The 12,332-nt window shown below is 40.3% G+C and overlaps 1 protein-coding gene across 2 annotated transcripts in view; it reads right to left on the reverse strand.

Moving 5' to 3' along the window:
• Positions 1-10,205, reverse strand: part of LOC122993658 (neuropilin-1a-like) — an 87,469-nt gene extending 77,264 nt beyond the window's left edge. Inside the window, exons 1-2 of one of the 2 annotated variants that reach the window (XM_044368005.1) lie at positions 9,214-10,205; positions 8,083-8,257 (exon numbers count right to left, since the gene is read on the reverse strand). In XM_044368005.1, coding sequence (XP_044223940.1) covers positions 8,083-8,257; positions 9,214-9,304 — 266 coding nt within the window. In that variant the 5' untranslated portion in view covers positions 9,305-10,205. The remainder of the gene's footprint in view (positions 1-8,082; positions 8,258-9,213) is intronic. The other variant, XM_044368004.1, reaches the window with a different exon arrangement.
• Positions 10,206-12,332: the final 2,127 nt, after the last annotated feature.

Below are 12,332 nucleotides of genomic sequence, written 5' to 3' on the forward strand. Positions count from 1 at the left end.
CCACTTAGCAGTTTAATAGTTCCAGTTCTGTGAAGATGTTCACATTTAATCACCAGGATGATTTTCTGATAAAATCCTAAGTTTTAGCTCAACAACAGGGAACCTCAAACTACCCCATTGCCACCTGGGAAAAATGGATGTTTTAGAAACCAGAAATGGCTTGAGAAATGTATCTGTACATCTTATTATCATGCTTTTCACCAGTTAAAACCCTTTGAGTATTTAAATTTCTCTTGCACAGATTTGTTAATGCTTCTATTGTTTAATTGCTGTGTATCTGAACCAAACCAAACCAAACAAAGCTAAAAAGGGAAATAAAAGATTAGTCTTTAAGAGGTCCTAATTGAAATCTACAGTTGGTATATTCTCAAGGCTTTGTGAATGTTTTCCATTTTAAAATAAATGTTCATGAGAAATTACAAATACATCAGTGCAATATAGACGAATAAATGGGAATAAGATTACATAAAACAGGACAATTGCTCATTCAGACTACAAACAGGAAAACAACACAAATATCCATCTTTCATTGACCCAATTCTCACAGCTCCTTTCTACGTCAAAGTAACAAATGTAAGTATCACGTCGCTGCACAACACAGAACAACCAACCAAATTATTTTTGAAGGCTCATGCCTCAAATTTCCTTGGAAGAATGCCATAGGCTAAACCGTTCTGTGACAGCAGTGCATTTAGTCTTCCTGTTTTGTTGGTCGCTGTAGAACTGAAAAATACAACCATCTGGAAGGGACGATTTTATTTTTCTTTGAAACTGGCAAAGTCAGACTGAATGCTGCGCACATGACCACTGGTGAAACAACATCTCGGTAAAAAGCCACATAAAAAAGCTGAGATTTAAGAGAGTGTTTGTGATGTGGAGAATTTTTGTGCTGTGGCACAAACACAAGACTTGAACAACTGATGGCAGAGTCGCTGACACCGTGACAGTAGGAGGTCATCAAGAATGTGCAGAGAAATAAAGTTTATTCAACTGTATATTTATCTATTCAGCAATCTGTCCTCACACCCCGCTGTCCTTCCAGCCATCTGTTGATTCATTTATCTGTCCTGCCATTCTTCCATCATCTCCTCCATCAGCTCAGCCATTGATCTATCTCTTGATTCATCCATCCATTCTGCCATCCTTCTATCCATCATCCAAAAACTAATTTATCCGTCCAATCATCCATCCGGTTTTATAAAATCAATCCATCAATTCGTTCATAAATCCTGCCATCCTTCCATTACCTAGCAATCCATTCACATCCATCAGTCAGCAGTCCATCTAACAATCAATATATCCACACATCTAGGGCTGCATTTAACAGTTATTTTCATATCAATTGATCAATTAGTGGTTTGGTCCATAAAATGTCATCAAATTGTGGGAAATCATAAATATCACTGTTCCCATAAGCCCAAGGTGACGTCCTCAAATGTTTTGTTTTGTCCCAGCAAATTCGGTTTACTATTGGTGAAGAGTAAAGAAACCAGAAAATATGATTTGTATTATATTAATTTAAGAATTTTCATATTTTTCTTGACTGATGACTAAAAAAGATGAATCAATTATCGAAATAGGCGATTTATTTTCTGTTGATCAACTAATCGGTTAATTGACTGTTGCACCTCTACACAAATCAACCAATTCATCCATTGATCCCTCTGTTGATTCATCTATCCATCATGCCATCTTTCCATTCTCATTCAACAATCCAACATCCATCCATTCATTCATCCACTGATCCATCCATTCTGCCAGTCAGCCACTTGTTAATTATGCATCTTTCCAGCCAGTCTTCCGTTTGCCATCCATCAATCTATCCATCCATTGATTCATCCATTCATCCTGACATCCAGCCATCCATAACCTAAAAACCCATTTTGTCATTCATCATTTATATTTCATCAATCCATCTGTTCATATATCCATCCATCATCCAGCAGTCCATCTATTCATCCATCTAACATTTGATCCATCCATCCATCCATCCAGCAGTCCATCTATTCATCCATCTAACATTTGATCCGTCCGTCCATCCATCCATCCATCCATCCATCCATCCATCCATCCATCCATCATCCAGCAGTCCATCTATTTATCCATCCATCCATCCATCCATCCAGCAGTCCATCTATTCATCCATCTAACATTTGATCCATCCATCCATCCATCCATCCATCCATCCATCCATCCATCCATCCATCCATCATCCAGCAAGCCACCCAGTCATCCACTGATTCATCTGTCATCTATCCATCAGCTGATCCATCAGTCCAGCCTAGTATTCCCTCCATCCATCTGTTGATTATTGTTTATTGATTCATCTTTCTATAATCATTGAACAATCCATTCATCCTTCATCCATCCATCCATCCATCCATCCATCCATCTCTGTACCAAACCTTTACTGAAATATGTCTGAAATACTTCATAGATGCTTGGTTATCTCTTTAAATCCACACTGATGAGTTAAGAATGAAAACACTGAAAAAAGGAAGTGATTTGAAAATAACATCTACTGTTACAACCTCCGGCACATATAAGACACACAAATGCCTTCCAAGTGTGCGTTTCCACTCATGTGACACCTCCAGGCTGTGGGATGTCGGTCCTGTGTCTCTGCTTGAGGGAACATCTTTTGACTAATCATGGAGCACTTTGCCTGGGGACATACCAGAGGAACAACTGGTCCTTCCAACGCACTGCAGAGGAATTTATAGCATCTACCTCCATTTTTCTCTCTCTGCCTCTTTCTTGTTCTGTCTTTAACCCCTGCGGCCTCTCTTCTCTGGGAAGGAATGAAGGGTTTGTTGCTTATGTCCCTGAAATGTCAGGATGCAGCAAATGTTGAATCTGTTGAGTTTATGGTCCGCTGGGAGGAGAGGACTTAAAGAAAAAAAAAAATTCCCTCTTAGATTCTTTTACACGGTTATTTATCATCATGTGGTGGTCAAAGCATTGCGGTTATTCTGTGATGAAGTGCTGTAATTAACTTTGTTGCTGTTTCCACTTTCCCTCAACAAGCCTCATGCAGGAGTGGTCTGAACTTGAGTTAATTTGTGGGTTTTACACTCAGTAACCAGTTTATTATGTGCATCTAGCTAAAACTAATGTTAATCATGAAGGTTAAAATGTTTCCCATATTTTGGCCACCACACTTACGTTGACCCAAAATAGTCTAAATATTAGAAACACCTGTCTGTATAAGAATAAAATTCAACAGCACTATAACCTCCAAAATGACCATAAAGCTTTTTAACTCCATCAACCTGTGGCTGATAGATGCATCTTATTTATATAAAGATGGGTGACAAGGAAAAACATGAAGTAAGATATTCCATCACAAGCTCCAGAATGACCTCAGTGCTCCTTGACATACAGTTTCCAAGTCTCTGAACTCTACAGGAGATATGAGCACCATTCTTCCAAAAATATACAGTGTATTTCCTCATTTGGGGCTTTGATGATGCTAGTGTCTAAAATCTCCCAGCTGGGTTTAGATCAGGTGACTGTGAAACAATTCAATGGCCCCTCCTGACCTGTGTGGGAACATCTGAATTTGTTTTGTTCCTCCAGTCATTTGTTTGGCATTTCCTGTTTATCACCTATATACTGTACAAGTGATTATGTCATTTATTCAGCAGAATGATAAAAGATGAACAAAATGGAACAATGAAGCCAATGAAATCACCAAAATCAGGAAGATAAGGTGGATTTTATCTTCTTTTTATCCTGGAGCGTATCAGTGTTTGTCTCTTTGTGTGTCCCTGTTTCTACAAAAAATACTGCACAGGAGTTCTGTAGGTATTAGAACTTGCAGAGCGTGCACGCTGTAGCTGTGTGTGCACCAAAGAGTGCACATGAAGCATACTGTAAGTGACAGAAAGTTTGGGCTGCCTGTGTGTGTGTGTATGTGTTATGTGTGATTGTGTGTGTGTGTGTGTGTGTATGTGTGAGGAGCAGACTATGCCAGTACAGCCTCATGTAGGAGGAAACAGTTCAGCCAACTCCTAAAAAGATGTCCCAAATTACACCGCCACCAACGCATGTTCCTTACCAATGCCTCTGCTCTATTTTACCGCGCTCCGCAGGGATTCACTTTGTCGGCCACACTATTTCAGACGTGGACGTGAGACAAGGCTTGTTCTGGTGCCTCTCCAGATTGGCTACGGAGGCAGAGCCGTCAGATCTGAGTGTGTGTCTGAACAAAAGTGTTACTGGTTCTCGTCTAAACCACCGTCTGTTCACTGAGCGCAGATTTTGTCACTTGAGAGTTTGTGGAAGTAAAAGGTCGTCGTTGGAATTATCACCCAGACTGACTGTTTTACAGGCCTTGTGACTCACAAATTAATCGATTTAACCCCTCAAGTTTATCTTTAAAGATGCTACACTATCATTTTTGTATTTTCAGCAAGTTTATGATCCATTACATTTCTGTTACATAAAGCTCTATCATTTAAATATTGTTGTTTTTTGTGTTTAGGTGACATTGTTTCTAGGATGGTCAGTAATCTAATTTCAGTACAGAAGTCCTCCAATGTCTCAGTTGCTTTCTTCATGAATTACACACGCAGAAAAGCATTTCCCGGCTAACAAATATGTATTTATAAACACGCTGTAATTAGGGAACATAATTACAAACCCTGGGTCATGAGGGCGCACGGGGAAGATATTTTGCGACGCAGATGTCGGAAATGAAGCCGGCATTTACTCACAGACGCCTGTGCTATGGCTTCTTTGTTTGGCTAGTTAACTGCAGACATGTTTCACAGCAATGGAACATGTTTGTTCCATTTTGGTCCAGTAATTTAATTATGGGACTGGGAGAAATGGGCAAGTGGCCACATGTTATCTGATGAAGGAGGCGAGGGGGGGTGCCATTCCAACAATACATTTCAATTAGGAGAGTATGTTTGAAGTGAAGCAGTGGGACAGCAGGATATTAAAGAAACTGTCCTGTAACCTAAATGCAAGTGGCTTAACAACAATTCATTGGTTTGTTGATCGACAGACCAATTGTGATCATCAGTTACTCGTTTACGTCATTTATCGGGCAAAAGAAGCAGCAGAATACCAAACTGTTGCTGGTTTCAGACTCTGAAATGTAAGGATTTGCTGCTTTTCCTCTGATTGTGAATTGAAACAGCTTGGTTAGACAAAACAAGCAATTTGCATCTTCTAAAGCTCTGGGAATTTGTTATTAGTGCTTGCTTTACAATTTCCTGACATCATAGAGAAAACAAATTATTGATTAATTGAAAATTAAACTAGTGAAATTAATCTTTTGTTGCAGCTCTAGTTTAAAATCTCACATTTCATCACTGTGTAAATTAAACAGTGATGAACTGTTGATGAGAATTTAGGTTCAGTTAATGATCTTTACTCACAAAACCTCACACTGTGCAATATATTCTTGATTAATAGATTTTTAGGCCCAGAAAATATCAGAAAAAAGTGAAAACAAGCTTTTTCCTTACTATAATTTTCAAAACGTTCTCTCTCATATGGCTCGTTTTATCTGATCAGCAACCCCAAACCCATAGATTTTCAGTTTACCATGATATGAAACAAAGAAAAGCATCAAATTCTACGACTAATTGTTTCATTTCTATTACACCTCCCTGCAGAGACATCAGAGGTCAGTGGTCAAATCTGGAAATGGTAAAGACATTCTGACATGCTCACTGTTCCAGTTGTCCTCTTATTGGACACCAGTGTCCAAGTTGAGTCCACCAGTAGAGGTTAATGCACAACCTTTAAGACATTGAATTCAGGTGCTGTTTCCAATCACGGCCTTGCTAACAGCAGTATCACATTCTGGAGCCGACGTTGAAGCCGGCGGCTTCAAACAGTGAAATAAAACTCTTAAATATCATCTCAGGAAATTTTTAAGTGGGACTGCGGTCTCGCCAAAGGCTTAAGGCCCCCCTAAATGGGCATATTTCGAACATTTGACTCATGCCCAAAAACAACACGGCTCCTGCCAAGTCAGAGAGCTATGAGCTACACCCCATCATCATCCAACATAAACTCACACAACAAATAATGAAACCAATCGAGCAAAACGGACGCCCCTAAGAAAACAGCCAAATGACATGTTACAGTGGCTGCAGGGTGGTCAGGCTGTTGAGCAGTCACAGGTTTGGGTCCTGCAGCTGTGAATGCGTTTCAGTCTTAATGTGGAAATATTTGCTATTTTGACTGAAGGTTTACCAAGAGGTGAAATTAGTGACTTGCAGCCAAAGTGACACTGACAGTCACATGGAAAAATAGCTTGGACACTTGGACTAGAAGAGACTCCTCAGATGCATAACCTACACACATAACTTACACATTCTTTTTCAACCATTTAGACATAAAACATGTCTTTTCTATCTGAGCAACCTCTTCTGGTTCATCGTCAGATGCAGGAACCTTGTCTGCTCATTGGATAAGATCATAAAACTAAAACAACTGGCTCACGTTAACTCTGAAATACCAGCGAAAAGGTAATATTTTACTTTACAAGCACCTTATTTCAGCACATTAACCTATGGAAAAGTAATTTAAGCAGACAATAATACTCTGTTGGTGGCATACCACAGTGCCAACCACCGCTGAAACTTTTATCACCTGGATTTATTAACATTTCATTAAGTACTTAAACAGCATTATTGCATACTTATACTGCTCCCTGGGTTATTACGCAAAATAAGGTAACTACAAAATGAGATTTTCCTGAAGAAAGCTTTCCAGCACTTTAGCTTGCAACACTGAAGTAGGTGTGTAATCCAGTGAATGACACACAATATCCACTATCTCTCCAGAACGCTAATGGTTTATTAGTCCCTTGGTGGCGAAACATGATCCAATAGTATTGGAGGACCCCATCTGTGAGACAGCGCTGGACAGCCAGTCGTGATTTACACAGGAGCCGTTTATGGAGCTTTTAAAAAAGACAGAGGAGCCGACATAAAAACAGGCTTATTTATGGAAGAGCAGCAAACACATGGGCTGTTGTGTGGACGCACACAATCCAGTGAGTGTCTCTGGGTCAAGGAGGGAGGGGGGGGGGGGGGGGGGGGGGGGGGGGGTGAGGCGGGGGGTTGTGTGTGTGTGTGTGCCGTGGATGGTTGCTTGTTTATATGTTTTGTATGGTTACGCACAGGAAAGATCCGTCAGACACATGCAGGAATGTTTTGTGGTGCATGTTTGAGTGCCTGTGTGTAACATGCAGTCATGTAAGAAAACCTCTTGAATGTCTATAACCCAAATTGCCTCTTGTCGGGCCAGTGCAGAGCCATAAAAGCAAGTGTTGAAATAGGGCTGCAAGAAATGTTAATTTAAATTAATCATTTGGTCAATAAAATGTCAGAATACAGTGAAAATCTCCATTGCAAGTCCACAGAGCTAAAGCTGATCATCAGACTGCTCGTTTAGTCCAACCAACAGTCCCACACCCATATAAACTATTTACTAAGACGAACAAGAGCAGGAAGATTTAGTTTTATATTTCAACATCCATTAACTTGCAAAAACCTGACAGCACTTATAATAATTTGCAGATTTAGGAATTACAATCAATCATGAAGTCCTTGAGGCTGTGTTCCTGCAAACAAAAAAAGTCAGGTAAACTCGATTTCCTCCCTTCAAATACAAACAGGTAAACCTCTGCCTCCAAATGAAAAGTCAACACCATTTCTCCATTCCTGCAATAAGCAAACTGAACTCCATCAATAATAAAAAAAAAAGCCGGTGCACACTGAGTTTTGCCGGGTTTACTTTCCTCTAAATTCCTGCCAAAAACCCCAAGCAAGAGACAAATGCCATACGACACCCTCCATCCTTATCAAGTATGAATTACAAAACCCATCAAACCCCATTTCCTCTGAAGTAATTTCCAGCAGCCTCAGTGCCATATCTCATCCTCATACCCCCAGTTCCCTGGGAGCAGATGTATAACTTCTTGACCAATAGGTGGCAGAGTTTCACGCTGTATCCGGGCAGGATTGAGGAGAGAGTGAGGGAGGGTGGAAGAAAGAGAGAGTGGGGAGAGAGAAAGAGAGAGAGAGAGAGAGAGAAAGAGGAGTGAACTCTTACTTGCAGTCTCTGTCCTCCAGATCAAAATGCGGATTGAAGTTGATGAGGATCTTCTGACCCTGTTCTGGGGCTGTTATCACCCACACGCACTGCTGGGAGGGCAGGTAAGCGCCGGGATAGCCCGGAGAGGTCAGGTAGTCCGCGGTGTGTATCTCTATGTTCCCTCCGCATTTATCTGCACCACAAGAGAAAAGCAGAAGAAAGTTGTTCAGTTAGTGGAGAGAAATTGACTTTCTGGGCACTGAACTGCGCTTAGATGCTGACAGATAGCACATCCCCTTTGTAAAAATAAGTGAATCAGCAGAGATGGAGTGAGGATACTAAGACCTCCAGCTGGGGATCATCATAAATCCAAATATCCACCCTTGGAGCAAAAAATATGTTGACAGAAAAGCACTAAATCTTTCGCCAAGCACCAGTTCTAACACTGCAACTATAAATTCATACCACAGAATTTCCTACTACCCTAAAAAGGTGATAAAAACTGATTTACCACATTTAAGAAAAGGTGTGGTAAAAATGAGGAAGGTTCTTTCGCATCCATACCATGAGGTGTGATTACGCCCATGTAGGTGAGGTGCGCTGGCTGCCGTGTCTCAAGCAAAACAGCCAAGATGATGGAATTTAATTTTCTCAATGAATGATTTATTAAAAATTGCTACGCAGCTTATATCAGGCTTCAATGGCAACACGCGCAAACGCTCAAAAAATGCGTCTTTGAATGGCTGAAGCGCGAAGAGGAAGAAGAAAATCATCAATATGTATAATAATGAGAGCATTTTAATAGAGTGACTTGTGTCTGTGGGAATAAATTGGCAGTTTCCACTGATTCTAACGTACTTTGTGTGTTATTTCACGTCTTCTCGTATCACTAAGCACTCCTACAATAATCTTGTTTTGCTGTATTTTGTACATTATCTCTAGTTCTTTAACATATTAGGATCATTACAGTAAAAACATATATATTCTACATGGTCTAACTTGAACCCCTGCAGACGTGCTCTCACGGGGAAAGCCGAGGTATAACAGGTGAGAGGCAACAATGGTGCAAAATGATGCAAAATGGATCAATATTCAGCCAGGCTGCCTGTTGTAAAGCCACATGTATTCATACAACCAGTCAACACCTACCAGTCTGAGTCAACGAAGCAACGAAGATGACTTGGGTGCAAAGGAACAATAGCAATCCACTACGCATCCTTAGATTGTACAACACAGACATTCTGTAAAAGAAAAAAAAAATAAAAACAAACGGAGGGAGAAAATGTCCAGGGAGTTTACGTCCAAAGAGAAAAAATGACCGAAAATTGTCTCAAAGTAAAAAGATCTGGTTGTTATAGGCTCCCCAGCATCCTATGAGCTTCAGCACCAGATCCCCGCGTCTGTCAGAGAACAACTTGCCATCTCCTGGAAAAAAAAATAATCCAAACGCAGGAAACAAGACGATGATTCAAGAGGAAAAATCCGTTCGCCAAAAAGTGGCAGCTGTGCGCCCTCGATTCTTAATCAATCTCTCACTTCTGATGCCAAACAGCGACGTTACACGTACTTCCAAGTTAAAGATTACACACACAAAAAAAGAAATCAATAGTTAACCGGTATTCAGTGACAACCAACCGCGGGGAACATCGGAACGCGGCTCTCCAGATCTTTACTCCTTATTTCAGTTCAGCTCTTTCTCCGCCTCTCTTCTCTCGCAGCGACTGGCTGACCGTCACAGCAGAAATGTCAGGAATACGACGCGAGCCGTGAAAGTAACAGCGGAATTTCCACTCCCCCCCCCCTTAAAAAAAAAAATTCCAGCTCCGAGACGCCACAGCGCGCAACCAGCAGCGACCGACCGCTACAAGGAGCTGGAGCAAACTGACACCGGTGCGCCCTCTGTGCGCCCCCGACGCATGCAGGGCTGGAGCAAGGGGAAACTGCGCACGCAAACTCACGTTGGCATGTGAGTTTAGTACAAGGTGTGGGCAGTGTCCATATAGCTGGGTGAGTCCGGTGTAAAAAAAAACAAGGAGCAAAAGATCAGGGAGAGATTTATTTGTTGCTTCGTTGGCGATCTACATCTGTTCATTCATACCGTTTGTCAGATATATCCATAATTGTCCCTCTTTGTTCCTGTGATAATACGCACATTTTGTACAAGAAAGGTTAAAGATACAGGCTGAACACTTGAAAACATGTGGTTGATTTTTCTTCGATTTTACCTCATTTGAATAAAATGAATCAAAATTCAAACTAAGGATGTTTGACTTCAATGTGTCTCTCACACAATGCAGACTGATTGAGACATTGAAAAGTGATCTCCTCAAGTATGAAGAGTCCTGAAAACTGACATCATTCAGTATGTTAAATGACCCTTAATGGATTTCGTACCTTACCTATTTTTATCTTAAATAAGCTTAAATAAGAATCAATAAGCCTTCCTGCCATATTGATGAATACTGATTAGAGAGAACTGGGTTATCTTAAGATTCACATTAACATGATAGGATATTAAAAAGGATGAACATGTTCAGAGAGGGAGCTGCACAAGGAAGTATCATATACTGGATGACAAAGAGCTCATTTATTAAAAAAATATTCATTCATCAAGTATTTTTAGTTCTTCCTTTAGTTCAGTCTTGTATGTAAGCATGTAGCATTACACATTAAGCACTTCATGCATTTTAAAAATAATAAAATAAATGTCAGGAATAGTAATGTTTAATGCATTACAGGAGTTATTTTGTTCCTAAATATGCTTCATCTGCAGAAGCTAGCGATTTCCTTCATTTCCCTGAATGCCTTGCACCAACCACCAGAGAACACGCCTGAACTTGTTGCATACACACGTGTCGGTTTAGCAATATTGATAGTGATGAGGAGCAACAGTCACCCAAAAACACATCATGTTTTGTTTTCTTCGTTAAATTCTGATCAGTTGAAGGTAATGTTGGCGAGAAACTGGTATCTTAAAACTGGAGCTACTATGACAGATTTAGGATGTGTGATCGTTGGCATTGGTGGAAACTGGCAGCCCCTGACAACAAGACATCATGGTTAGATTAAAGGTTTTTGGATCACCAAATCCTTTTTTTTTTTGCAATCAGACTCCACTGAGGCCACTGGTTAATACTAGATCTTTAAGTGACATCACATAAAACACAAAACAGACGTTGCTTAAGCAAAGCACTTTGGTTGCTCAAGTGGAGGTCAGGGCCGTGGCTACCATCCATGTTGAGGACAAGGAGGAAATTTGGAAGTTTTAATAACCTGCCAAAGAGTTTACATTCAGTAATTAATGACGAAGTAAACATGGTGAGTTTTGACAGCTTGTTTTGACAGATTTTTTGACAAATTATCTTGAAATTTTGCTGTTAATGCAAAAAAAATAAGATGTTTTTTTCAGGGATGTAGTATCTCTACAGCCAAATTATATCCTGGCAGTGTTGAGAGACTTTGAAACAACATTGTAGACCATCACATAGGAAGATAAAATTGACAAAAAATATATATATATCACACCTTTAAATTTAAATTTGTTAGCTTGTAAACTGTTTTTTAGGAGGGGTACGCCTATCACCTTACCGCAATGGCTTGAATTTGGATGCTGACCTTTGTTGCATGTCTCTATCTGTTTCCTGTCTCTCTGCACTTTCAACCATAAAATAAAGGCAAAAACGCCCAAATAAATCTTATTTCAGGCGAGCGGGGATGTTTCTCTGCGGTAAACAACGGAAGACTTTATCTCCCAGGTGCAACTGTGTCTAATTAATGAGAGTTTGCTTGTTCAGCACAACTTCCCCGGCTAAATAAAGATAAAAAATATGATTATCAGACACTTATAAGAGCTCACTAATTGCTCACCACACTGTACTAATGCAGTGTAATTCATTATGGCTGCGTGCTTTAAGAAACGTCCTGTTGTGCTCTGCTCTTTGCAATCAAGAGCCATTTAGTTTGCGAGTGTCAGTGTTCGCATCCTCGTCGAGAATCTGCTGTTAAATCACTTCAACAGTCGCTCAGATTAAGGCCGGCATCTCAGGAGATGAGTAAGAATAAAATGATGGTGGTAAATTACAGTCAGCGTTCAGTTGTTAACCTTATTGAGATTCTAGTGTTCGTATTCTTTACTGTGCTTTCTATTCTTCGGAGTGGAGACAATATAAAATGCTTGGCAAGCACAACATACTCACAACTGCCAAGCATGACTGAAATAGCATCAGTGGCAAAGTACAGCAGCAAACTGCAAAACAAGAACAAGAACT

Source organism: Thunnus albacares, chromosome 12 (genome assembly GCF_914725855.1).
Source record: "Thunnus albacares chromosome 12, fThuAlb1.1, whole genome shotgun sequence".
Lineage (NCBI taxonomy): Eukaryota > Metazoa > Chordata > Actinopteri > Scombriformes > Scombridae > Thunnus > Thunnus albacares.